We start from the raw sequence: 26,581 nt of genomic DNA, 5'->3' as shown, positions 1-26,581 counted from the left end.
ACAGTTCAACATTGCTCATACTATGACCTCTAAAGAGGATAAACTATTATTCATAGAGAAGAGCTAATCATTTGAAGATTTGGGGATTTGACCACAGATGGCTGAATTCAAAAGAATAAAGTCAAATAGTCTAAACACTCCAGACACTGAAATCACTCCAGCAATTGTTAAAAAGGCATGGAGGACAAAATGGACCATACTTTGTTATTTCATTTTTTTTCAGCAACCATTGACCAATGGATTTTTTTTTTGACTGATTTTATTTGCTTTGTAGTCAATGATTTGTCAGGCATCTGGTAATCAGAGGACCTGGGTTCTAATCCCAAGTCTGGTACATGCCTGCTGTTTGACCGCTGGGTAAGTCACATGACTTCTCTGTGCCTCAGTTCCTTCATCTGTAAAATGGGCAATATCTGTTCTTCCATCTACTTGGACTAAGTCCCACATGGGAGAAGAATTGTGTCCGACCCGATTATCTTTCACCTACCCCAGTGCTTTGCACAATGATTGCCACACTGTAACACTCAATACCAAAATTACTACGTAATCTTGTAGAAATCAATTCTAAATCAACCAACCTTGAAACACTTATTTTGACTTGACTTTATCATGCTAACAAAAGTTGATAGTGCTATGCACACGTAACACTTATGAAACATCTTTATACTGACTTTACAGATGAGAGTTTTTGCCATCTCTGTCTTCTCACAAAGTTACTACAAAAACAATAGGCTACAGACCCGCTCATATTGCCTTCAGACCTCAAGTTCCACATGGCCCACCCACTAGCAAGGCTGATAAAATAATGGTCAAAGGGTCTGTGTGAGAATTCATCATTTCCCAGTGCTTTTTGTAAGGGATGGGTGTCAAGACGCAACTTCTGACCAGGTTGCCGGCTGTTATTAATAATAATAATAATAATAATAATAATAGTATTTGTTAAGCACTTACTATGTGCAAAGCACTGGACTAAGAGATGGGGTGGGTACAAGCAAATGGTGTTGGACACAGTCCCTGTCCCATGTGGGGCTCATAGTATAAATCCCCATTTTACAGATGAGGGAACTGAGGCATGAGAAATGAAGTGACTTGCCCAAGGTCACACAGCAGACAAGTGGCCTCCCCAGTGCTTAGAACAGTGCATTGCACATAGTAAGTGATTAATAAATGCCATTATAATTATTATCTATTCTGTGTATGAATATACTATCAGTGGACGTAGTGGTGTTGGTTTTTGGTAGACAGTGAATGAAGTGAAAACATACGCATGTTTCAGATCTTAGTTCCTCTTTTTCTTTTTGAATCTTTTTCCATATAATAAGTGAACCGGATGGAGATCAAGTAGATTTCTTGCCTCGCCCAGTGATTCAGTATTAACCTCTCTGCCTGATCTTGCCAACTTGTACTTCCCAAGCGCTTAGTACAGTGCTCTGCACACAGTAAGCACTCAATAAATACGATTGAATGAAAGTGGCAGAGCCAGGATTAGAACCCAGGATCTTCTGACTCCCAGAAGTGACTCTCTATCCATTCGGTCATGCATGCTGCTTCCCAATATTATGTTATTCCAACACTGAAGTGACATGTGACATCCAACACCTCTTAACAACCAAAATTTAGAATTACAGCCCACAGGCCTTGGAAAGTTTTTGTGAAGTAAATGACCACTATGAACAGGTCCTAATTCTTTTCTTTGCATTTCTCCTTCAGGTGTCTAGTGGCAACGGTCATTTCAGTAGAACTATGTCCTGTTTGAAATCATAATGGTTTTCAGGAAGTATTTTTCTACTAACTGGACAGTTCTATGATTTAACATCACTCCAGCTAGAATTTGCCCGACAGTGCCCAAGTGATATCTCATGATGGTTACAGCACAAGGCATGCTCGTCCTTCCCTTTAAACAAACGACATGCGTAGTGCTTCTCACCATTCCCGAATTAGGCACAGCAGGCAGGTAAGCTTTGTGGTAAGTGTGTACCTGCCATATTTGTACACCTCTATGGGAATGCCATCTGAACCAGCAGCTCTCTACTTGAAGGTGGATTGACGGGAAGTCTGAAATGGTTAATTATCAGAATCTAATCCAGATCTCTCACTGAGGTATCCGAGACCACTGATGAGAATTGAGAACTTCTTTGAAATGTTCAGCCTCCCAGTATGGAATAATAGCATGATCAGTCAGCAATACAGACAGATGGGATTAACACTACTGGATTTAGAGTGCACTAAGCCTTCTGGAAAATCTCTGACTCCTTGCAGTCAGCTACTTTCTACTGTTCCTCATTTTCTCCAGCCACCACTTATCCATCATTCAGCAGAACAGGTCTTGGAACACTGCTTGGAGAACTGAAAGCCCCTTTTAGAGGACCTGCCCCTGATGGGTAGGGACCATCTCTATATGTTGCCAACTTGTACTTCCCAAGTGCTTAGTACAGTGCTCTGCGCACAGTAAGCGCTCAATAAATATGATTGAATGAAGGAATTCATGCCTGATGTTGATTATGCACAGTCTCCAGCCGCCTCTATCATTTTTGTCAAACCCAAATATTTGGTTAGCCAATAATATTTGACTTAAGAACCCTACTAAATAAAAAAATACCTACAAACCATCAGTCCTCCAACTTGCATATAACCTATTACAGAAAGGCACATGGTTTTTTAACCAAACTCGATAAAATCTGGAAATATTTGGGGGAACTGTAATCAGGAATGCCATATTTTGTCCAATTTCTCATTTTATAAATTGAGATTCAAGAAATGAAGTTTAATTTGGATTTTAGCATTTCTGTGAAAGAATACCATGTACTGCATTGCATCAGCTTCTCCCACATATATTGGGGTTTCTCCAAGCACCTCACTCAGCCACTCCAAAACACTCACAAACCATCAATTTGCTATTAAACTGCCTCAAAGTTTAAACCCAAGGCATGCCTGACAAACTGCATTAACTATCGAACTATCAGAATGGCGTAATCGAGGATATTTAGATTCCTAAAACCAACAATGTGGCAATCCAGCAATGGTATTTTCTGAACACTTACTGAACACTTGGGAGAATACAAGAGAGTTGGTAGACACGTTCCCTACCTAAAACAAGTTTACAGTGTAGAGGAGGCAAGAAAAAAAAAGTAGCAAAGTAGTACAAAGGAACGTCATGATTCATGTTACGAAAATGATCGTTACCTGAAAATATTACTCAGTTTTAAAATAAAACAGACTGTAAACAACACCCAAACACACACATGCAGTCATTTCAACGGGTGATTACTTAAATCATCACAGATGAAGAACTCTGGTAGATTCATGTACTGGAATGTGCATATATCTGGAATAATATCCAGCATGCATTTGAATGAGAAGCAGTGTGGCCTAATGGATAAAGCACTGGCCTAGGAGGCAGAGGATCTGAGTTCTAATCTCCGCTCTGTCACTTGTCTGTTGTGTGACCTTGAGCAAGTCACCTCGCTTCTCTGTGTCTCCAGTTAGCTAATCTGTAAAATGGCGATTAAGACTGTGAACCCCATGTGGGATGTGGACTGCGTCCAATCTGATTTCCTTGTATCTACCCCAGTGCTTAACAAATACGATTTTTTTTAAAAAAGGACCTGTAAGTCAAAGAACTCCAATCCCTGCTCTGCCACTTGTCTGCTTTGTGACCTTGCACAAGTCATTTAACCTCTCTGAGTCCCAGTTCCCTCATCTGCAAAAGTGGGGATTCAATATCCATCCTCCCTCTTATCTAGACTGTGAGCCCCTTTTGGGACCTGATTACCTTGTATCTACCCCAGCAGTTAATACAGTGCTACCACATAGGAAGTCCTTAACAAATATCACAATTATTATGATGACTATAATTCCACGGTTTCAACTATCACCTCTATGCTGATGACACCCAAATCTACATCTCTGTCCTTGCTCTCTCTCCCTCCCTTCAGACTCGTGTCTCCTCCTGCCTTCAAAGACATCTCCATCTGGATGTCTGCCTGCCATCTAAAACTCAATATGTCCAAGACTGAACTCCTTATCTTCCCTCCCAAACCCTGCCCTCTCTCTGAATTTCCCATTACTGTTGACAGCACTACCATCCTTCCCGTCTCACAAGCCCGCAACCTTGGTGTCATCCTCGACTCCGCTCTCTCGTTCACCCCTCACATCCAATCCATCACCAAAAAATGCTGCTCTCACCTCCGCCCTTTCCTCTCCATCCACACCACTACCCTACTGGTTCAATCTCTCATTCTATCCCAACTGGATTACTGCATCAGCCTCCTCTCTGATCTCCCATCCTCCTGTCTCTCCCCACTTCAATCTATACTTCACGCTGCTGCCTGGATCATCTTTGTGCAGAAACGCTCTGGGCATGTTACTCCTCTCCTCAAAAATCTCCAGTGGCTACCAATCAACCTACACATCAGGCAAAAACTCCTCACTCTTGGCTTCAGGGCTCTCCATCACCTCGCCCCCTCCTACCTCACCTCCCTTCTTTCCTTCTACAGCCCAGCCCGCACCCTCCACTCTTCTGCCGCTAACCTCCTCACTGTGCCTCGTTCTCACCTGTCCCATGGTCGACTCCTGGCCCACGTCCTACCCCTGGCCTGGAATGCCCTCCCTCCACACATCCGCCAAGCTAGCTCCCTTCCTCCCTTCAAAGCCCTACAGAGAGCTCACCTCCTCCAGGAGGCCTTCCCAGACTGAGCCCCCCATTCCTCTCCCCCTCCCCATCCCCCCTGCCCTACCTCCTTCCCCTCCCCACAGCACCTGTATATATGTTTGTACATATTTATTACTCTATTTATTTTACTTATGCATATTTACTATTCTATTTATTTTATTTTGTTAATATGTTTTATTTTGTCATCTGTCTCCCCCTTCTACACTGTGAGCCTGCTGTTGGGTAGGGACCGTCTCTATATGTTGCCAACTTGTACTTCCCAATTGCTTAGTACAGTGTTCTGCACACAGTAAGCACTCAATAAATACGATTGAATGAATGAATGAATTCCACAGTGAAATAATCAATTGAGCTACATGTTAAGGTAGGTTTTGTGAGGCCTACTTTCCACTTCACCCAATACTAGGCTTGAAAAACAAAAAATGAAAAAAGGGAATGAGAGTTATTTTCAGATAAAGGATTCCATGCAAAATTTAGTAGCTCAAGAAAACTTAACATTTGAAGAATTTACATAGAAAATAAGGCACACCTGAAGAATCTGAATGTCTTACATAAATAACATTGGATCTTAAAGATATAAGTTACATGTGAAATTAAATGCATCATCTGTATAGTAATATTTTAGAAAAATGTCAAATTACATGAAATTTGATGTGTACCTTTCATGCAATTTTACATAATTAATATATTACATAATCTACGTAAACAGCATTTAAATGAAACCAGTGTAACACCATGGGAAATAAATTCATCTCAGAAATGGAACTGGGATCATGTGAATGTTAAAAGACTGAAAGACTACGGATTCCCAGACATCTGAACCAACCACTTAAGCAATTACTTCTCAAAGAGTACAATACATGCTATTTTCAGTGATTTTTACCTAGAATGACAAAAATGGAAAAATTTTTAAATGGAAAATAGCCAGCATGTGCCAACAGGGAAGCTCTTTTTTCACTTTTCAAAGCAGCATGTGACTTACCCTGACCTGCTTCTTACCGGCAGGAATGCTTACCACATAACAATGGCTCCTTGTGATCCTCACTGCTATCGAGTCCAAGTGAAGGATATGTTTTGAGACACTTCATTTGGATATGTGGCTCAAGGGGTCAGAGAACAGGTCCGTGGAATTGCTTCAATGTGTCAGTCAATCAAATATATTGAGAGTTTACTGTGTGCACAGCACTGAACTATGCGCTTGGGAGAATACAGTATAACAGAGTTGGTGAATATGTTCACTGTTCACAAAGAGCTTACAGTCTAGAGAAGGAGACAGATCTTAACATAGATAAATTACGGATGTGTCCATAAGTACTACGGGGCTGAGGGTTGGGGGAATAAAGTGTGCAAATCCAAGTGCAATGGTGACACAGGAGTGGGAGAACAGGAAACTTTCTTGGAGAAGATTCAGTCATTCATTCAATCATATTTATTGAGCGCTTACTGTGTGCCCAGCACTGTACTAAGCACTTGGGAAGTACAAGTTGGTAACATATAGAGACGGTCCCTACCCAACAACGGGCTCACAGTCTAGAAGGGGGAGACAGACAACAAAACAAAACATATTAACAAAATAAAATAGAATAGTAAATATGTGCAAGTAAAATAGAGAAACAAATCTGTACAAACATATATACAGGTGCTGTGGGGAGGGGAAGGAGGTAAGGCAGGGGAGGGGGAGGAGAGGGAGAGGAAGCAGGGGGCTCAGTCTGGGAAGGCCTCCTGGAGGAGGTGAGCTCTCAGTAGGGGTTTGAAAGGAGGAAAAGAGCTAGCATGGCAGAAGTGCGGAGGGAGGGCATTCCAGGCCAGGGGGAGGACGTGGGCCGGGGGTCGACGACGGGACAGGCGAGAACGAGGCACAGTGAGGAGAATAGTGACAGAGGAGCGGAGGGTGCGGGCTGGGCTGTGGAAGGAGAGAAGGGAGGTAAGGTAGGAGGGGGTGAGGTGATGGAGAGCCTTGAAGCCGAGGGTGAGGAGTTTTTGCCTGATGCATAGGTTGATTGGTAACCACTGGAGATTTTTGAGGAGGGGAGAAACATGCGCAGAGCGTTTCTGCACAAAGACGATCCGGGCAGCGGCGTGAAGTATGGATTGCAGTGTGGAGAGACAGGAGGATGGGAGATGGGAGAGGAGGCTGATGCAGTAATCAGCCTCCTCTTCTATTATTTTAGTAATATTTAGATATTATTTTAGTATTCTTATTCTATTATTTTAGTAATAATTTGAAGGTGGGGAAAGTGATCGTCTGTCAGATACGAAGGGGGAGGGAGCTACAGGCCAGAGGTGAAACTTGGACAAGGGGTCTGAAGTGCTCAAATATTTGACTGACAGCCCCAGGGAACTGGCAACGCTGCCCTATCCTCTGCCTTGTTCCATACTATGCCAACTTGCCATAGCACTGACTCTCTTGATTAAGACGTTTGGATGTAAATGGGGGCTTATGACTAAAATGAATCAACACTACTTAGAGCAGATAAACAAGGATCAGTCAAGCTAACTGGCTCTTGATTCTTCAATTTAAAAGAAGAAGTCAGACACTGAGTATTCTTAATCTACCAATAATTAATAGAAAATGCAAATTGTGTATCAGACTGTTTAAATTAGACAACTACTCAAAACGGTCATTAAAACTTTACAAGTTATGACAGGCCTAGTACTAAAGCCTGCCGATTTAATTTGCCTGACTACCATCAATTTCAAGATAAAGGTGCATCAGAGGCTATTACCGGGCTACATTCCTTGGAAATGTGGTTGGATCACGAATGACTTTATAATGGCTTAAGTTTTCCCACAGGCATACATATGATTAGTTAACACCAATTCTAGAACCAAACTGAACTCTACAAGTAAATTAAAACTATACTGCAAAATCCCTCCAACTTGCCTCACTCTGCCCTCTTTCCAACCTCCCTCCCTCCCAGAGGCTTTTCTTTTGAGCCCCAACTCACCCCTCCCAAGAGAAGCAATATACCTAGTGGAAAGTGGAAGGAACAGATTTACCTATAGTGATTGGAAGAAATGCTGGAGTGGGGCACATGTCTACCAAAGTCAGCAGCAGTGCAGGGCACAGTCCCCAGGGTGCATATATTATCGGGTGTTCTTAACCTGGGATACATCTTTACTTTCAGAATGATACAAGGGGTGGCACAGAGACAAAGGTGGCATACAAGAATAATAATAATAAAGGCATTTATTAAGCACTTACTATGTGCAAAGCACTGTTCTAAGCTCTGGGGAGGTTACAAGGTGATCAAGTTGTCCCTCAGGGGGCTCACAGTCTTAATCCCCATTTTACAGATGTGGGAACTGAGGCACAGAGAAGTTAAGTGACTTGCCCAAAGTCACACAGCTGACAATTGGTGGAGCAGGGATTTGAACCTATGACCTCTGACTCCAAAGCCCGTGCTCTTTCCACTGAGCCACGCTGCTTCTCTATGGAAGTTGGAACCCAGGACTTTGTTTGACTGACTGCTCACTCCACAGAACTGCTTTTGCTATCCATTCCCATTCAGCAGCTTTGTGACCTTGAGTTTTATCACGAAGTCTCAGCAGTTGCACTGCTGCAGCGGAAACTAAGAGCAGTAGGATAAGTAGCTAACCACGGCCGACCCAGTCCAGAACACACAGGGCTGTTGAGAACAGAACTCGGGATAAAATTGGCCCAGTTTGCCTCCATCACCACCAGTCCTAGATCTCAACTGCTTCAACCAGCCCCAACACTATCAAGGTCCCTTACTGTAATAAGCATGTCCTATACCAGCTCCTTACAATTGTGTTAACATGCACCATTCTTTCTTCCTCAAAGAGCCACGTTAATAGCAAAATTAATGTAATCAGCATTTTTTCCTATCACCAGGAATAAATTACTACTAGTATAGGCAAGCAAAGGAGTAGCTAACCCAAGACTAATTTACACTCATTACAAGGGTGATTCATTCTCCTTTTAGAGATGGCTAAATTTAAGAGGAAGGATGAAGAACCACTTACGGTAAACCAAGAGGTTAGAAGAGTGACTCCCCTGCCTCCTCCCCCCCCTTTTTTTTTATTATTCCCCCTATTCCACAGTTATGAAGCTATTGAGCATGGAGACCATAAATCCTTAATGAACCAGGATGTTGGTTCAGAGTGGTAGTCTAAAAAACTATTACACAAGTAGCCACTTAGTTTTTGGGCAATAAAATATGCAAATTAGGTATTCAGCACCATCATCAAGGCCCTTTCAGGAAGCTTAAATGCCAATAGTGTTTTTTGAATCAGAATTTTAGCTGACTAATTGCTTCATGCACTTGATTTACTCTGCTTCTAAAGCCACTAATTGATCAATTTTAGCATTTTGGATACTCACCGCACACAGTAAGCGCTCAATAAATACGATTGATTGAATGAATGAATGAATGAATATCTTAAGTACCTTAAGTAACAGCACTAAAAAACCATATAATTTTCACCACTCTCACACCTTCAAAAATTGATTTTTTTATAGAAAAAGTTAGAAATAAAAAGCAAAATCATCATACCATTTTACTCAGTTCAATCCTTCTACAAGATCCCTCAAGTAGACTGCAGTAAAAATGTATTGGAAATGAGCACAATGAAGACTGTGTCTACCCCATCATTTGATTTCTGCCTCTTCAATCCAAATCAGGGAAGCAACCACCAAATGACTCTCCAAAAGCATTATGCTTGGCAACTGTCAGACTTCAACACTAACATTTCACAGTACTAAGATTAGAAATGAACAAGAAATTCAAAGGCATTAAAAATTGTTTAAAACTTGGATTACAAAAACTCTCCAAGTGAATTTCTTATTTTCTATGCATGCCATCAACCAATATTTAATGAGGATCAATTGTGTGAAGGAATTTACCAAGCCATGAAAGAATATGCTAAAGGTAGAAGACACAGTTTCTGTCAAAGGTCTTATAGAGTGATAGAGATAGGGGTTACTTACATGGTATTCAAGTAATGTAACATAGTAATGTAAAAACAATTCTTAATTTGACAAATAACATTTTGCTAAAGATGACCTGTCTCCATCTAGAAAAAATGGAGCCAGTAACTTGGGTGAAGGAGGGTTTTTTTTGAAAACCTTCCTTACATATTTCACATTCTAATGGCTCCAAGAAGAGAACACTTTATTGAACTAGGTTTTATAAAGATTTCTTATTAAAAGCAATTCCTGACTTTTAGTTAAATACAAAAGTCACTATAAATTTAATTTAAGATTTTAACCTATTTCTAACCTCAAGAAAGGTTAAAGCAAACCATATTTAATTAACTATATCTATAGCAACTTAATTCTAAATCTTCAGGTTTTGCAACCCAATTTCTCCTGATAAGAATTTTGCTAAAACTCATCTGCATTGAATGACAATCTTTCCCTCCTCTAGGCTTTCTGAATCTATTATCTCCCTCATGGGAATGAATGCTTTGCTATGACTGATGATGAATAAGATAGATAGGACAAATGATGCAATTTTTCTTTCAAAAGACTAAAAGGAAATTCACTTTAGTCGCCTAACTGCCTGGTTTCATTAAAATCTAAATACAGCCATGCTAAGATTTTTTTTTATAAATCTGCGTTCACTTTGATAAAAAAAGGCATGTAACATTTAAATCAATTAAAGATTTTGGAGAAACACCTCAAAAACTTAAGACACAAAACTAAGCTCTTAACTAAAATAAAAAAGACCACTGAAATTATTTTTCCAAATGATGATCATGGAGTAATCAATCACTGAAGGATATGGACATTTCAAGATGACCATTAAATTTTATTTTAAGAAGCAGTCCCCATTTCATTTAACACAGTTATAAGCCTCCATTAATTCTGATTTGGCCTAGTCCTAGACTATCCTCAACAAAAGCAGTCTCAGGAAAGTTATTTGTCCTTACCATATTCATTTCATTGGCTCCCACATAACATTAGGAGAATGAAAGTATTCTTTCATTTGCAAGTGCACCAAATACCCTCAGGTCACCTGCTCAAGAAAATAGCTATGTTTTGTTTTCAACTGGAATCAAATTAGGCATACCATTGTCCTCTGCTACATAGGTTCTGGACATTCTAAAATAATAATAATAATAATGACATTTATTAAGCACTTACTATGTGCAAAGCACTGTTCTAAGCACTGGGGAGGTTACAAGGTGATCAGATCGTCCCACAGGGGGCTCACAGTCAATCCCCATTTTACAGATGAGGTAACTGAGGTGCAGAGAAGTTAAGTGACTTGTCCAAAGTCACACAGATGACAATTGGCGGAGCCGGAATTTGAACCCATGATCTCTGACTCCAAAGCCCATGCTCCTTCCACTGAGCCACATAGCTTTTCAAGTATATGTAGTTATACATTGATACACTTAGAGCAATGTTGGCCATTTAAGACTTTTATTCAGATACTCCTTTACCGTAAAGAAATGAATGGGTGATCAAAGTGGTAAGGTGAAGAAATAGTGCTCTAAGTAATGACGTTACATTGCTTCCAAAACGGAGAGATTAAAGGGCAGGATTTTCAAGACAAGCAAAGCAATAGTGTTTACTAAGTATTTACTCTGTGAGTGAGGAGGGAAAAGTGTACAAGTAGGAATGAGACACGGACCCTGTCCTTCAAGGGGCTCACAATGTACGAATACAGGAATATAGAACAGAGACACATCAGGGGCAATGAAATAATAGAACACTCAGACAGCATAAGTCGTAAGGACAAATACACAATATACAAAATAAAAACAAAAGCCAGTAGGGGATCGTTGCTAGAAGAACAGAATTTCAGGCTTCTTGTGATTCATAGTTCACGCAATATACCCACTGTTACGGCAATAACAATGGTAGCCTTCTAGAGGTTGTATGAGGACTCATGCTACAGGGGCTGTTCTCTTTCCCACCAGGCTAATAGAAAGAACGATGGGGCAGGGTCTCCTTGATGGTGCAAACTGGAGTGGTGCCAGTTCTTGGGATGACAGATTCACTGGACAGTGGGGATGGAAGGAGGTGAGACCATGTGGGAATATATGGCTGCAATTACCAGGTGTTTAGCTCTGCTGCCAATGGAGGAGGGGATAAGGAGGCTCAGCAGCAGCTTTTTTGCCCAGCACACACAAAGCATGTTGTGGGGAGGGAAGAGGGAGAGGGAGAAGAAGTATGGTGGTAGGGAGGGCTGAAACAAGAGTGAGCAGGGAGGCGAAGCTGCAATTACCCCAAGTCTAGCCTGGTATCCTGATAATCACAGATAAAGATGACAGGTTCCAGGACCTTGGCAAAAAACTGCTTAGGTAAGGCCAGGATTTGTTACCGTAGCCATGCTACAGATATTACTTAGTCTACTAGTTGGCTTTTCCACCAAGCGGAAATAATCGGTCATGGACAACAATGATTTTTCTATCTTTGAACTGTCTAACCAAATTTGCTGCAAGTGGTTAGAAATTCACAATGGGAAGGATGCTTCAGCCTTCTCCATTTGCTGCTTGTGCCATGCTCCTCTTCTTCTGGTGGTGGGAGGGCTCAAAAGGGCTGGGTTCCCTGAAATGCAAGGGAACATACACAGTTCTAAGGGGCTTAGATGCCCTTGGGCTGCTCCAATTCTCTAAAGCACACATTTAAGGGGAGTTTATTTAGTGGTATTTATTAAGCACTCACTATATGCTGAGCTCTGTACGAACCACTGGTATAGATGCGACACAGTTGGATTGAGCAGGACAGAAGCAATTAAATGAAACAACATATCCATGAACCTGTTAATCTGTTTGTTCTTGTTACTTCAGAACATAACAATGAAATCCCAACACTCCAAAAACTGAATATAAAAATGGTATGTCACTCTGAATGAAATGTTGCCATCAGACAACAATGAAGAAAACTCTCTCCCATACTAAGGTACAGTGAAGTGTCAAGTGATCCTAACTGACAAATCTAATTCATAACAACCTCATCAAGAGAATGCTGAAATCATCCTGAAAAATCTATGGAGATAATTCCTTGGTGCATTTATACGGACTCAAAAATTCCAAAAAATTGCAAATGGATAAGATGTAGTACTTATAATTTTAGCCTCCCCCCCAAAGAAAAAAAAAAAAACTCAGCCGAGCTGAAAACCAGTGAATAGCATTTACTGAGGGCTTACTATGTGCAGAGCACTATACTAAGCACTTGGAGAGTACAACAGAATTAGTAGACATATTCCCTGTCCAAAACGAGCTTACCATCCAAAAAACACTAAACCTAGTGACTGCTTTTTAGAATGCTACAAAAAGTTTACTTTGACTAATATGTTGTATTCCCATATATTGCACACTTCTAAAATAGTCTGTACTATTTACTTGATGGTATTTGTTAAGCGCTTACTATGTGTGAGGCACTGTACTAAGTGCTGGGGTAGATAAAGGCTAATCACGTTGGACACAGTCCATTCCCATATGTGGCTCACAAATCTTATCCCCATTTTACAGATGAGGTAACTTAGGCCCAGAGTGGTTGACTTGCTCAGGGTCACACAGCAGACAAGTGGCAGAGCTGGGATGGGAACTAATTCAAACTAATATCATTATTTTTCAATCATTAATAAAAATTGGTTATGTGTTTTTTGTTAAAACAACACATAAATACAGACTTAGACTGGTCCTTATGTATCGGATATTCCATCAAACATTTCATAGAATCATTATGGGAGAAATAATGCTCTGATTTAACATTGAATCCCAAGTATTCAATGGGGTAGTTCAACTCAGAGCACACCCAACCACCTGATCAATTCTGTGGCTTTCACCATCTTACCAGCCACCTCACCTAGTCATGCTCAACATGCCAACCATCCAGTGTGCATGAAATATGCTTAGAGTTGCTTAACGCCAATATGGGCTTATCTGTTAAGCAATCGATCACAATGATATTCTAGGGATTAAAGCCTGATTTTCTGAGAAAAAAAATTACTCAATAGTTTTCTGATCAATTCCTCAATATGGTCCAAAGAATCAGAACAGTCTATCTATCCATGGGACTTTGGGGACAGTTTACTAACTGGAAAAGACACATCCTAACTGCTCTATCAGTTTGGCTACTATTTCTGACTCCAGACGCTTTGGTGCTGGAAAAATGACAGGGGTATACTAACATTTCCAATGCTGTTTGTAATTGGGTTGAAGCCAAATCTGGGAAAGACTGTCAACACTGTAAAACCCTGGAGATCAAAACAAAGAGCAGACAGAACCTGAAATTCTTAGTGGGACCTTTCTTGTGACCTCTAGACTAAGTAAAACCCTGGAGGTGGTTGTCATCTGTCCCCGAAGGATGAAACTACCTATCTGAGACTATTATTATACCTATTCATCAGACCAGGAAAGGCAGGAGTTGAGGATCAGCTCCCATCTCTGTTTCTGGCTACAGAGTATCTTGTATTCCCCAAAACAGCACGTTAGAATTGAGTGTACAAGCATACCAAACGCTATCACCATTCCTCAAATATGTGGTAGTATCACCAACGGTTGTTTCATGAGGCACGGTTGCTTACGGGCAATGTGTCTGGTTCCACTGAAGAACCAACTCTGACGTAGTCAAAACGAGCTTACCATCCAAAAACTCTACACTCTAAACTCTCTCAGTGTGGCTTTCCCCCATCTCTCCTCACTCATCTCTCATCCGATCCCCCCCATTCTCACAATGTTTTTTGCCACCCTCTCACACCTTCTCCCTGGAACTCCCATCCTTACCCCCGGTAGGTTCCATTATTTCATCTTTTTCCAGACCAACGAAAATGAGAGTTTCGGCTGCAGGAAGCACAACTACTCCCATAATACTCTTTCCTCTTCCTTTTAGAAGCCTCATCTCCCTGTTCCTGCCAAAGTCAGGGGAATAGAGACAGGAAAGGAGGGACAGATATTCCCCTGGCTCTCATGGTAAAATAAGATATCCTTGAGGTACTATTATTAGGGGAAGAAAGTTATGCAATTTATTGGGGAAAATATATTATAAGGACATATTGGGGAATGACTAAATATCCCTGCTGAAATTCCACCGAGTATAGTTGACTGGTCTCAAATTAGATTTTCTCTATATTGCTAAGGGATCCTACTTCAGATACAAAAAAGCAAGTTACATAGTCGATGAAAATAAGATTTTCTACTAATACGGGTGACTCAGACCTGTCATGTGCCTGCCTAAATGTTAGGTCTGCCGCCCAGATTTTCTTCAAGTCATTATCAAAATGAAAAGGTAAAGCTCCCAATTGCTTCAGCTTGGAACCTGCAGTAAACAAACTGAAATCCCAATAAAAGGTATAAATCATTGTGCTGAAAGGTCTCAAGCAATAGTCATTGAGGCATTCCAGTCGATAAATATTTAAAACCTTGCCTTAACTTCTAAAACGGATTACAAAGTAGCCAGTCTAGTTCCCACTACAGGGATTCCAATCAGACTCCAGAACATGGATCATGATTATGTTCAGGAATCAATCCCACAGAATCTTTTAAGCTTAGTTCTGCTTCAGCTGTATTTGTCCGTTGGCAAATGGCACATGGTAGATTTCTTCACTGTAATCTTTAAATGCAAAAGTGACATTTGAATATCAGTTTATGTGTAGTGCGTCTTTTCACACTACTCTACCCTTTCTATTCAACACAATAAATGTTCTACGATGACATTCCGTTGATTTCAAAGAGTCTAAAAGATATGTACATGGTATCTAAAACCAAAAAAAAAAAAATTCATTTCAGCAAGGAGTTACATTATGGAGCACAAGTCTTTTTTTCCTGCTGAGACACATTTAATTATTTTGGTGAAAGATAGGTCTGACTTTACATTGACATTTCAACAAAGTATATAAAGAGTCTTGAATCTGGGAATTAGAAAAGACCTAACAAGATATTGCTTTTTACTCCTCCTACATTTTTCTCCCTTTTTCGTAACCAAATGCATATTTAAAAATAAACTATATATCGAAATAAACAACATAGAGCCTCACTATTGTGCTGCATCCATCATTACTGAATTCAGTTTAAAGTCACTCCTGGCTTTTCTAAGTTTCCTATTTTTGAGACAAGCAGTCACTTGGGATTATTGGTTAAAATTGTTTTTAGACACTTAAAAAGAGTGTGTGAGTACTTAGCTTGGCATGGCATGAACACAATTAAGTAATCAACGACTAGTTATGCACTACATTTTTTAAAAACCAATTTGTTTTGTTAATTTGAATGGGGTATTGGCGCAGAGCAAAAATGGGTGTATTATTCTTTGTCCATCCAAGAAAAACAAAAAAATTTTAGACTTTTTATATGATCCTTGGTGAATTAAGTTGTTTTTTCCTTTCGAACTGTACTGTTAAAAAAAAATTAATCTAAATGGGCGGGATAAAATCCTGCACCCGGAATTTAGGAATTTGAGGAGTAAAAATCCCCAGTGGCTTCATGCTCTGCCATCTACTTCTGCAGTTTCTATTCAAATTGGCTAGAAATTTCAAGAGGAAAAAATCCAATGATATAATGCACAAAGTAAAAAACAACCAGCAAGACGAGAACGAGTAGCTAAAATCTTAAATATCAGAAAAGATGAAACCATTCTCCTTTTTGAGATGGAGAGAGAAATTGGAGGAAACTAAAGGAGTAACTTTAATTCTTTATATTATCATTTTTTCAAAACGATAAAAACATTGAAAATTGGGTTTGAGCAAGACTGGCACCTTAAGGTCACAGCTTTTCTACTAACCACAGATTAAGCACTAGTATAGAAATAGGCGAGAGGGAGGAAGTTCAACAACTAGACATTAAAACCATTCTATTGATACTTACTATGAACATGCAATTCAATTAAAAAACTACTGATGCTTCTGCATTTTAAAATCAGTGTACACCTCCACCTTACATTTCTTTTACTTCAAATTAACATTCACTTCCAAGGAATTTAAATATACCTTACCCTCTTGGTTCGACATCCTGGCCAAAATTTTATTAAAGTCCATAACAGTGTTTGAGAAGTTTTATATCTATAACCTCGGCTAAGGGCTCTATCGCTGACCACTCCTTCTCCTTCCCTCCATTACCTCTATCAACAAACTAAGGGTATGACAATGTAGGTGCTGATACCAATCAACAGCTGTTTGGAAGTTTGGAAAATCCCAACCTACTTCTCCGCTTCCTGAAAGCTTGAAGAGAGAGAGAGTTAAGGAGAAGTCCAGGAGCTAGAGACGGCCAGTTCGTCCCACTGGTAGAGTAGTGCCAGCATTATAGGAAATAAATTGAGGTTTTTAGTATAAAATATCCTTAAGACTTAATATATACAACCACTGAATGGTCCATTACTATTCCAGTTAGGGGGGGTGTGAGAGTGGGAAGGAAGTGGACCACAAGTATGTAAATATTTATAATATACTTACTAAAATCTCCAGTTAGAAAAACACCTTCTGCTCCTGGTGCCCATTCCTTGCAGTACAGGCCGCCATCTGCACATCTATGAACGCCGAATGTTTCATAGCTTTTGGAGAATTTATCAATGCCACCTTCACTTTGTTCAATGTTCTTCAAATGCTGGTTAAACAGTTTGTACCTTCAAAAGAGCCAATACAGAATGATATTAGGGAACACCTTCCCAAGAAAAAACTGCAGAAGAAACTGCAAAAAGGATAAATCAGCTCCATTTGGGCACACCGCCAGTTAATCAATGTACGTACTGAGTGTTTACCGCGTGCATACTCACTGTACTAATCACTTGGGAGCGCAGACAGGCATGATCCCTGCCATCATAGAGTTTACAATTTGACATATTAAAATAAATTACAGGTCAGGGGAGATGGTATTTCATTTCCTATCCCCTTTGTTAAAATAAACTACTGAAAGTTAATTGCATGGATAATTACAATTCCCCTCCCCCAAATTTGCCACCTATCTAAATTAATGTTTATGGTGTCTACTAACAGTATCAGAAGAGTAATCATTTTGAATATCTTTATGTCTAGAGAGATATCATTGCCAAAATATGTATGCCTGCAAGTGTAAGCAGTGATTTGGTTGAAAGAATTGTTCAACTCAATATGCCACGTGTAAAAAGGGTCAGAGATACCATATCAGCAAAAATATTACATGTAAAAACAGTTTGATTTATCAGTTTCATTACCTTCCCACCTAATGGGGGCATATTTTCTGCAACTAGCATAAACCCAAAGTGCCAATCTCGATTTCACTAAAAAAAGGTACCTCACTCATCCCAAATATTTTTTGGCTACATTTAAACACTTTAAATAATGCAGTAGTTGAAAAATGCAACACTGTGACATTTTCAATAACATAATTTGGACAGACAAAGATATCAAAATGATTGACCCCAAGTAGTATAAGACAATTGTGTACTTGTTTCATGAAGGATGAAAATAGAATACTGCACAATATCATTTTGAAAGAATACCACCCAATTATATTAGAGACCCAACTTAGAAAAACAATTCCATCAAACGTGCCAACAACCAAAACGACAACTAGCACATTAAACCTTGAAGAGATAACATGATTATTATTCTCAGACTATCTGGAGTTCAAAATGAGAATCATTCTTTTTCATATTTTCGTGAGAGGTTCAAAATGTCCCATTTATTAGGAATTTCAATAAAATCAGGCTTACTGCACATACATTACCTTGAATAAATAGCATGACTTTGAGCAAGGTCAGCACTGCCAAAAGTTTCTACTACTGATATAAATGTTCGCCTTTAAATCAGTTGGGTTTAAAAAAGTCTGAGAATACAGCGGACTCAAACTCTTGTTCTCTCCTACCACTCTCCCTAATTAATTCATTCATTCTATCGTATTTATTGAACGCTTACTGTGTGCAGAGCACTGTACTAAGCACTTGGAATCAAGTCACATCTCCTAGAACATAGGTAGTTTTTTTTAATGGTAGTTTTTAATCGCTTACTATGTGTCAAGCACTGTTCTAAGTGCTGGGGTAGATGCAAGACAGTCAGGTTGGACACAGTCCCTGTCCCACATAGGGCTCGTAGTCTAAACTGGGGGAAGGAAGGCTGAATCCCCATTTTACAGATGAGGTAGCTGAGGCACAGATAAGTGACTTGCCCAAGGTCACTCAGCAGGCAGGCGATGGAGCAGGATTAGAACCCAAGTCCTCTGACTCCCCAGCGCATGCTCTTTCCACTAGGCCTGGCTGCATTCCTATATGTATATATGGTTGTACATATTTATTACTCTATTTATTTATTTTACTTGTACATATCTATCCTATTTATTTTATTTGGTTGGTGTGTTTGGTTTTGTTCTCTGTCTCCCCCTTTTAGACTGTGAGCCCACTGTTGGGTAGGGACTGTCTCTATGTGTTGCCAATTTGTACTTCCCAAGCGCTTAGTACAGTGCTCTGCACATAGTAAGCGCTCAATAAATACGATTGATGATGATGATTCCTAGAAAGGATCACTGTTAAGGAAAAGACACACTGTGGTATTTATGCCTTTACCATCACGGTACACAGAGCACAACCATTTCTTCCAACACTCCACCATACTGTATCTTCAAGTCTCCCCAGAAAAAGTGGACCAGAAACACCTCTAAATCATCCTGCACTTCACAGCTGGACCAAGGAACTGCATCCGGCAATTATTGTGAGTTATCACCAACAACAGGAAGGTGATCATGGCCTCAGCTCCACTTCCACTTCAAACTTGTGCCCCATCTCTCCCGGCTGCCCTTGCCCATTCTCCAACTGATCCTTAAATCCAAAACAAGGATCCATCTGCAGTGGAGGAATCCACATGGCTTCTGGATGCCTAAATTCCACGGTCTCACCTCCCCCTGGAACATTAGTGAGGGGATACACAAAATGGGACACAGTTGGTCTAGTTCCTTCCCACTGTGTCAGTCTTTCTCCTCCATTAGAACAAAAGATCCTTGAGAGTGTGAAACTTCTCGTGCTCCTTGAGTTCAGTGATTGGTACAGTGCAATGCACTGAGTACATATTTAATGACTATCATTGCTAAAACTGCCTTGTTAGGAAAGTTTTTTTCCCCCCGAATCTTCATCACATTCTAACAAAAACGTGTAGTGAAAACACACATTAGGGAAGAACTAATTGAATTCGTTCACCAATGCCACGCAAAATAAACTCTGGGTCAGGACTTCTGTAATTCAAAGCATCAAATTACTGATAACACTATATATAATATATCGCAGTGATACCATTTAAAGAGAAATAGGAAAGACAGAGCTTGATTTCTATATCTGGTTGCTTTCGTACTCTAGATTCATTTTTGCCGTGCTTCTGTAAGGTTGTTTCTAGATTATAAGCTCATCTCTAGACTGTAAACTCTTTGTGGACAAGGAACATGTCTACCAACTCTGTTATACTTTACGTCCTCAAGGGGTTAGTACAGTGTTGGGTAGGGACTGTCTTTATATGTTGCCAACTTGTACTTCCCAAGCGCTTAGTACAGTGCTCTGCACACAGTAAGCGCTCAATAAATACGATTGATTGATTGATTGCTCTGCACAAAGTGTTCAAATACAATTGACCGATCTGTATGCCAATTATTAGTCTAAAGCTAGTGATTAAAGCAAGCATACTTTGTGTAGTTCACCTTAGATCTTTTTATTCATCTCTATAAACTTGAAATACTTTTATGTTATGTTTTAATATTAGTGTCACAAATCTAGACTAAATTTCTCCACTGCATTTTTCAGGGGCTCTGCCAACTTTATTTTTAAAGATAATACCTTAAATATTTCAAGTACTTTATTCAAAATTAAGTGGTCTATCTTTAATCAAATTAATAACTAAGGCACTGCAATTGTACCCAAAAAAACTAATTATGGTGCAATTATTCAGAACAGCTTCTTCATTAGCAGGCAACCACTATTGGCAGAGAACAAAAGTTTAGCCCTCCATCTTCACCTATCCCTTACTGCTGCAATATGAAAATGAAGATGGAGGCCTATGGGCAAAGACACTTTAGGGCAGAGACAGAGGCTGAGTCAGACTGCTCAATAACATTACTTCATCTATCGCAACTCACATACTCATTGGTTGCCCCCACCAATGATTCCAAACCTTCAACTTGTTCCTAGATCTTCCAGTGCCCTCGTCCATCCACTCTCTTAAGCCTTACAATCTTGCAAACTACTTTCTGGGAAAAGCCCTGAAACCATTAAGTCCCATATCCTAATCCTGGGGAGCTGTGAGGCCTAATGGCAAGAGCCGGAGCCTGGGAATCAGAGGACCTAGATTCTTGCCCTGGCCCTGCCACGTGCCTGTTGGGTGACCTGGGCAAGACTCTGAACTTCTCTGTGCCTCAATTTCCTCATGTGTAAAATGGGGATTCAATACCTGTTTTCCCAGCTAGTTAGATTATGACACCGTTAGCTACGTCTGACCTAATTTATCTTGTATCATCTCCAGTTTTTACAACAGTGCTTGATACATAGCAAGCACTTAAATATCACAATTATTATTATAACCCCCCAAATAGTCCCCCTCATTTCCCTACTGCCTTTCTCACCCCTATATCCACTTAACCTTACCAGCCATTTTTCAAGAGATCCTTCACCAGCCTTTAAAATCTACTGCCCCACCTGTGACAATGCCTAACCTCTATCACATTGTAAACATTGCTCCTCAACCTCTCCCCTCATTCTCTACTAGATCCTTGTTCATAGCCCACCCTTCCCGGTAATAAACAAACATTTTCTCCATCACATTTCATGCTTTCACTTTTACTCCAAATTCCTTCTCCTAAGCCTAACCAAGCTTCCTCCTCTGATTTATAACTTATTTGGTCTGCTTCCAGCTAGACTTTAAGATCCTGGTGATGGTGATCATGCCTTCTTCTTTGTACTCTCCCAAGCATTAGCTGCAGTATTGAGCTCACATTAGGCCCTTAATAAATACTAATGATTGATTGAAATAATTATTTCCTATAATGGATGGTCAGAGACCATATCTAATCCTCACCTGGGTATTCTTTCCCCATGCTTAGGCCTGGTACGTAGTAAGCGCTTAACAAATACCGCACTGATTAATTATTATTATTACACTGCTCTGCACACTGCACATGCTTAATACTATTACCACTAATGGTGATATTTGGAGAGCTGGACTTTTCTATGGTGATGTCACAGTAAATTTCTGAAATAGCTTTCATATACACTGAGCCAACACTACTCAGCAACCTCAGCATTGCCTTAAACTTTAGAAGAGCAAGCGGTAATTATCTAAACTCTCAATATTTCTTCCACAAGACAGACAGAACAGCTCTAACAGAATTTAGATTTTGGTGAAATTTCAACTACCAAAGTGTTACTGTTACTAGGAACTGTCAAAGGGACCAATAATGAAAAGCGGTTTTGAATGCTTAGAATTCCAACATTTGACTCAACTGATCAAAAATGCATTACCATGCAAGATAGGATGCAAAATGCTGCATAACTTCCAAAAATGATAAAAAAGAATGTAGAAAATCTGGGGAAAGATTAAATGGCAATTATATAGTTTTCTTGACATTTCTAGTCTGCAGCTGCTAATTCTGGTGGGATGCTAATAAGCAATTAACGCCAAGAAAAAGAGCAAAATTTTAAGTGTTTGAAATTAGTATTTACTACTGTTAAAATTTCCTTCCCAATCATTAAAAAAATTACGGTAGGGGAGGGGATACATTGGGCATGTACACAAACTGAACCATTTTTTCCTTCTTAAATCATTTATCCATTACCATGTATACATTGGCATGGGACATAACAGATGAGTCCACAACCTATAAATCTGTCAGGAAGCAACCTAAAACACTTTTTTTAAATAAACGGCATTTTTTAAATGCTGACTACGTGGCAGGCATTTATTAAGCACTGGGGCAGATACAGGCTAATCCGAAAGGCCAATGCCCATGTCCCACTTGGGGCTCACCATCTAATCTTCATTTTACAGATGAGGTAATTGAGGCATAGAAAAACTAAGTGATTGTGTCCAAACTCACAAAGCAGACAAGCGGGTAAGCCAGGATTAGAACCACGGTCATCTGACTCTGAGGCCCATGCTCTTTCCACTAGGCCACGCTGCTTCTCAACAACCTGAATCCAAACTATTTTCTTAGTTTTGTTTCTTGTCCTATTTCTCAGACATAAGATATGCCATACAATATTTATATTAATTGAAATAGCACTTTAAAGAACTAGTGTGCTAAATAAAGGGAAAGGCCTTAAAAAAAATCAAAACAGACTGACACTCACAGTTTTGTCAATCTTTCAATCAATCTCTCTCTCTCCTGATCATTACCAGTGCTCTTTTACAAAAAAGAAAAACACCACTATCTTTGAGTCATAAGCAGTAATAGCATTAAGTCAGCTTTCTATGTGGAAATCAGTAGACTAGGACTGTGTTGGCTCATGTTTCATATTACACAAGAGAAAATAAACCAAAAGGTCAGTTGAACAGTTACAGCATTGCCCTTTTCCAAGGTAATCAGCAGAGCATGTAGCAAAGACATGAACACAAGCGTGACTGGAAAGACAGTAACTAATAAAGAGGCATGCTGCCCAATGTGAACAGGGCAACACTCTTTGCTGAGTGGGCCACCCCGGAGAATTTACCTTGGGTAATTCAGATTTATTACATTCATTTGAAACTTTGTTCTCATTTAAAGAGTCAGATTTTTACTTGGCTAAAAGATCCCAACATATTTAGTACTGCTCATTAATCATATCCCTAGGAAAGCTACAAGAGCAAAATACTCTTAATTTGTTTGGAATTCAGAGACAACACATAGTCATTAAAATGAATTCCTAGCTAAATATTGGGAATTTATTTTAATTATTGAATCCACTTGGGAATCAAGCTATGTTTACACTAAAGATTGCATGCTGGGTTCTTGTCATTCATATTATTAAATTCTATTGAGTTGAAGACACTCTAAATGCAAAATAATGGGTAAAAACATTTTAAACATATTGATACTTAAAATGAACATTAACTAGAGAAAAGCATTTATTTTGTCTTTTCAAACTCATTTTGAGTGAAACTATGCCAATTCTCCTCTGATTTCAGAGCACAATTTTCAAACATTCTCATGTGGTACTTGATATGAAGATTAAGGAAGCTTCCCAAATTTAAGATCAGGTCTACACAAGTCAAACCACAACAGGTGATCATTTGGTAAAATGGAACAGGGTGGACAGCCAAAGTGGAATAAACGTATGCTAAAATAAAATTAATGTTAAGTGTGGCCGAGACAAATAATAACTAAGACAAACAAATCGGGAAAGAGTGTCTTGTCTGCAAAAGAAGGTCTATAAGAATCTAAATTCTATAACTACTGAAAAAAATGGGCATCAAAATCTTTTGGGTGATGAAAATGCTTAGTATTAGTTTTTCACTGCTATCCTCCCACCAAAATATCATGCTAAATAATCTCAACAAAATGAGCTTTGGATGAGACTCAAGACAAAGCAATTCTCTGCTATTTAATTTTGGTTGGCACCAACAAAAAACAAATTATTTAAATAGCACTTATTAGTTCATCACAGCAGTGAACAAGAAACCATCTGTTTCTTCTCAGATGTGGACTGACTATGCTGCTTTGTCAGTTTGGTGGCCAGGGGTATGCCTTGGGGCTGAGGAGGGAACCTGGAAAATCTGAAATGTTTTCCAACTTTGGTTGGGGGCATGGATCACGTCACTTTCTCAATGGTACACTTCCAAGCCCTTAATAAAGGTCTCAATTGATTGATCGCAAGTTTATTTACTTATATTAACATCTGTCTCCCCCTCTAGACCGTAAGCTCTTTGTAGGCAGGCAATGTGTCTGTTACATTGTACTCTCCCAAGTGCTCAGTACAGTGCTTACCCACAGTAAGAGCTCAATAAATACAACTGAACGAACAAATGAAAATGGCCCAGTACCACACCTCTAAAAGAAAAGTTTAACTGATTTTGTTCCACCTCCACTCATGGTTTCTTCCAAGTTTTTCTACTTCTTGTGAATCCCATCAGTACTGTGAAAGGCATGAGCCAAGAGGAAACAGTCCAAAAAATTTTAAAATCTCATTCCTGCAAATGAAAGTCACAGACTTATCTTTGCTACCCAAATAATATAATGAGGAAGCGGAAAGGTACCAGCTTTTTAGGTGGGAGTCCATATTTCTGTGTGCAGCTTAATAAGAGGTTATGCATACACACAAGCACACACACTGCATCTACTCACAATATATTACGCATATTTGGTAAACACTGTTCCTATATGATTTCCCAAGGTCCATGGAAAAAAAAAGTTTGATGAGTTAATCAATCAATTCACTGTGTGGAGAGAACTGTATTAAGTGCTCGGAAGAGTACAGTTAAATTAGTAGTCCTGCCCCTCAAGGAATTTACAATGTAGCAGGGGAAACCGTACCTAGAATCAAAGACAGGTAGAGTGAAAAAATTCATTCATTCAATCGTATTTATTGAGTGCTTACTGTGTGCAGAGCACTGTACTAAGCATTTGGGAAGTACAAGTTGGCAACATATAGAGACGGCCCCTACCCAATAGTGGGCTCACAGTCTAGAAGGGGGAGACAGAGAACAAAACAAAACATATTAACAAAATAAAATAGAATAAATATGTACAAGTAAAATAAATAGAGTAATAAATACGTACAGACATATATACATATATACAGGTGCTGTGGGGAAGGGAAGGAGGTAAGGCGGGGGGATGGAGAGGTGGAAGAGGGGAAAAGTTGACTAAATTAATAGCTTGAAACCACCAATTAATTCCCTAGATGAGAGTCCATTCAGAGTAGCCAAACAACTGCCTTACCTCTAAACATCTGCTTCCTTTTAGACTGTGAGCCCACTGTTGGGTAAGGACTGTCTCTATATGTTGCCAACTTGTACTTCCCAAGCACTTAGTACAGTGCTCTGCACACAGTAAGTGCTCAATAAATATGATTGATTGATTGATTATAAGTGAAAAGAGAAGTGGGGGGGTGGAGGGGGAAAGAATGAAGGATTGAGGGAGGGAAATGCTTTTTCTTCCTTTCAGAAATTGCACATCCAACTCCTGCCCTGCTTCATGAAGTTAAATGGATAACAAGCCAACAATGCTTACTGCTTCACTCCACCCGAGTTAAGCACACAAGGATGAACTTCAGGTGGACAACACTCACCGGATATTTAGATTTCCACCAGCAGGGCTCTGTGACTTGTGTAATGAGTGAAGAAAGTGGAAATTGCAAATAAAAAAATATTGCAAATGGGGAAACAGGGTGGTCTAGTGGAAAGAGCACAGGCCCAGGAGTCAGAGGCCCTGGGTTCTAATCCCAGGCCCATCACTTGTTTGCTGAGTGACCTTGGGCAAGTCATTTAATGTATCCATGCCTCAGTTACTTCATCTACAAAATGGAGATTAAATCCTTCTCCCTCGCTCATGAGGAACAGGGACTGTGTCCAACAAGATCATCACATACCTACCCCAGGCATAAGTGCTTAACAACTAATCTCTTTGTGGACAGGGGTCCTGTCAGTCAATTCTACTGTAGTGTACTTTCCCAAGTGCTTAGTACAATGCTCTGCACACAGTATGCCCTCAATATCACTGATTAATAAGTAATATAAAAAAAAGATCTCTGGAGTTAGTAAAGACGAAAATATTTCTTTCAACAAGGAGTTACATTTTACGGATTGGGAAAATTCATTCGATCGTATTTATTGGGTGCTTACTGTGTACAGGGCACTGTACTAAGCGCTTGGGAAGTACAAGTTGGAAACACATAGAGCCGGTCCCTACCCAACAGCGGGCTCACAGTCTAGAAAATGCCAATTATATCCCAATACTGCTAGGCCAAATATCATCACTGTTGTCAGACTTTGTCCGTTTGTATGGATATGTCATATGGGGCCCTTCTCCCGACTTAACTATCATGGAGAAGGGACGAGAGTGAACAAGTTAGCTGTA

The 26,581-nt window shown here is 39.7% G+C and overlaps 1 protein-coding gene across 1 annotated transcript in view; it reads right to left on the bottom strand.

Moving 5' to 3' along the window:
• The window catches only part of GBE1 (1,4-alpha-glucan branching enzyme 1), a 180,155-nt gene that overhangs the window by 118,497 nt on the left and 35,077 nt on the right, over positions 1-26,581 (bottom strand). Inside the window, exon 2 of the mRNA XM_038766124.1 lies at positions 17,035-17,204. Within this exon, the coding sequence (XP_038622052.1) occupies positions 17,035-17,204 (170 nt within the window). The remainder of the gene's footprint in view (positions 1-17,034; positions 17,205-26,581) is intronic.

This window comes from Tachyglossus aculeatus, chromosome 24 (genome assembly GCF_015852505.1).
Source record: "Tachyglossus aculeatus isolate mTacAcu1 chromosome 24, mTacAcu1.pri, whole genome shotgun sequence".
Taxonomy (NCBI): domain Eukaryota; kingdom Metazoa; phylum Chordata; class Mammalia; order Monotremata; family Tachyglossidae; genus Tachyglossus; species Tachyglossus aculeatus.
The sequence above is the reverse complement of the archived record's forward strand: the minus strand, read 5'-3'. Positions and strand labels throughout refer to the sequence as shown.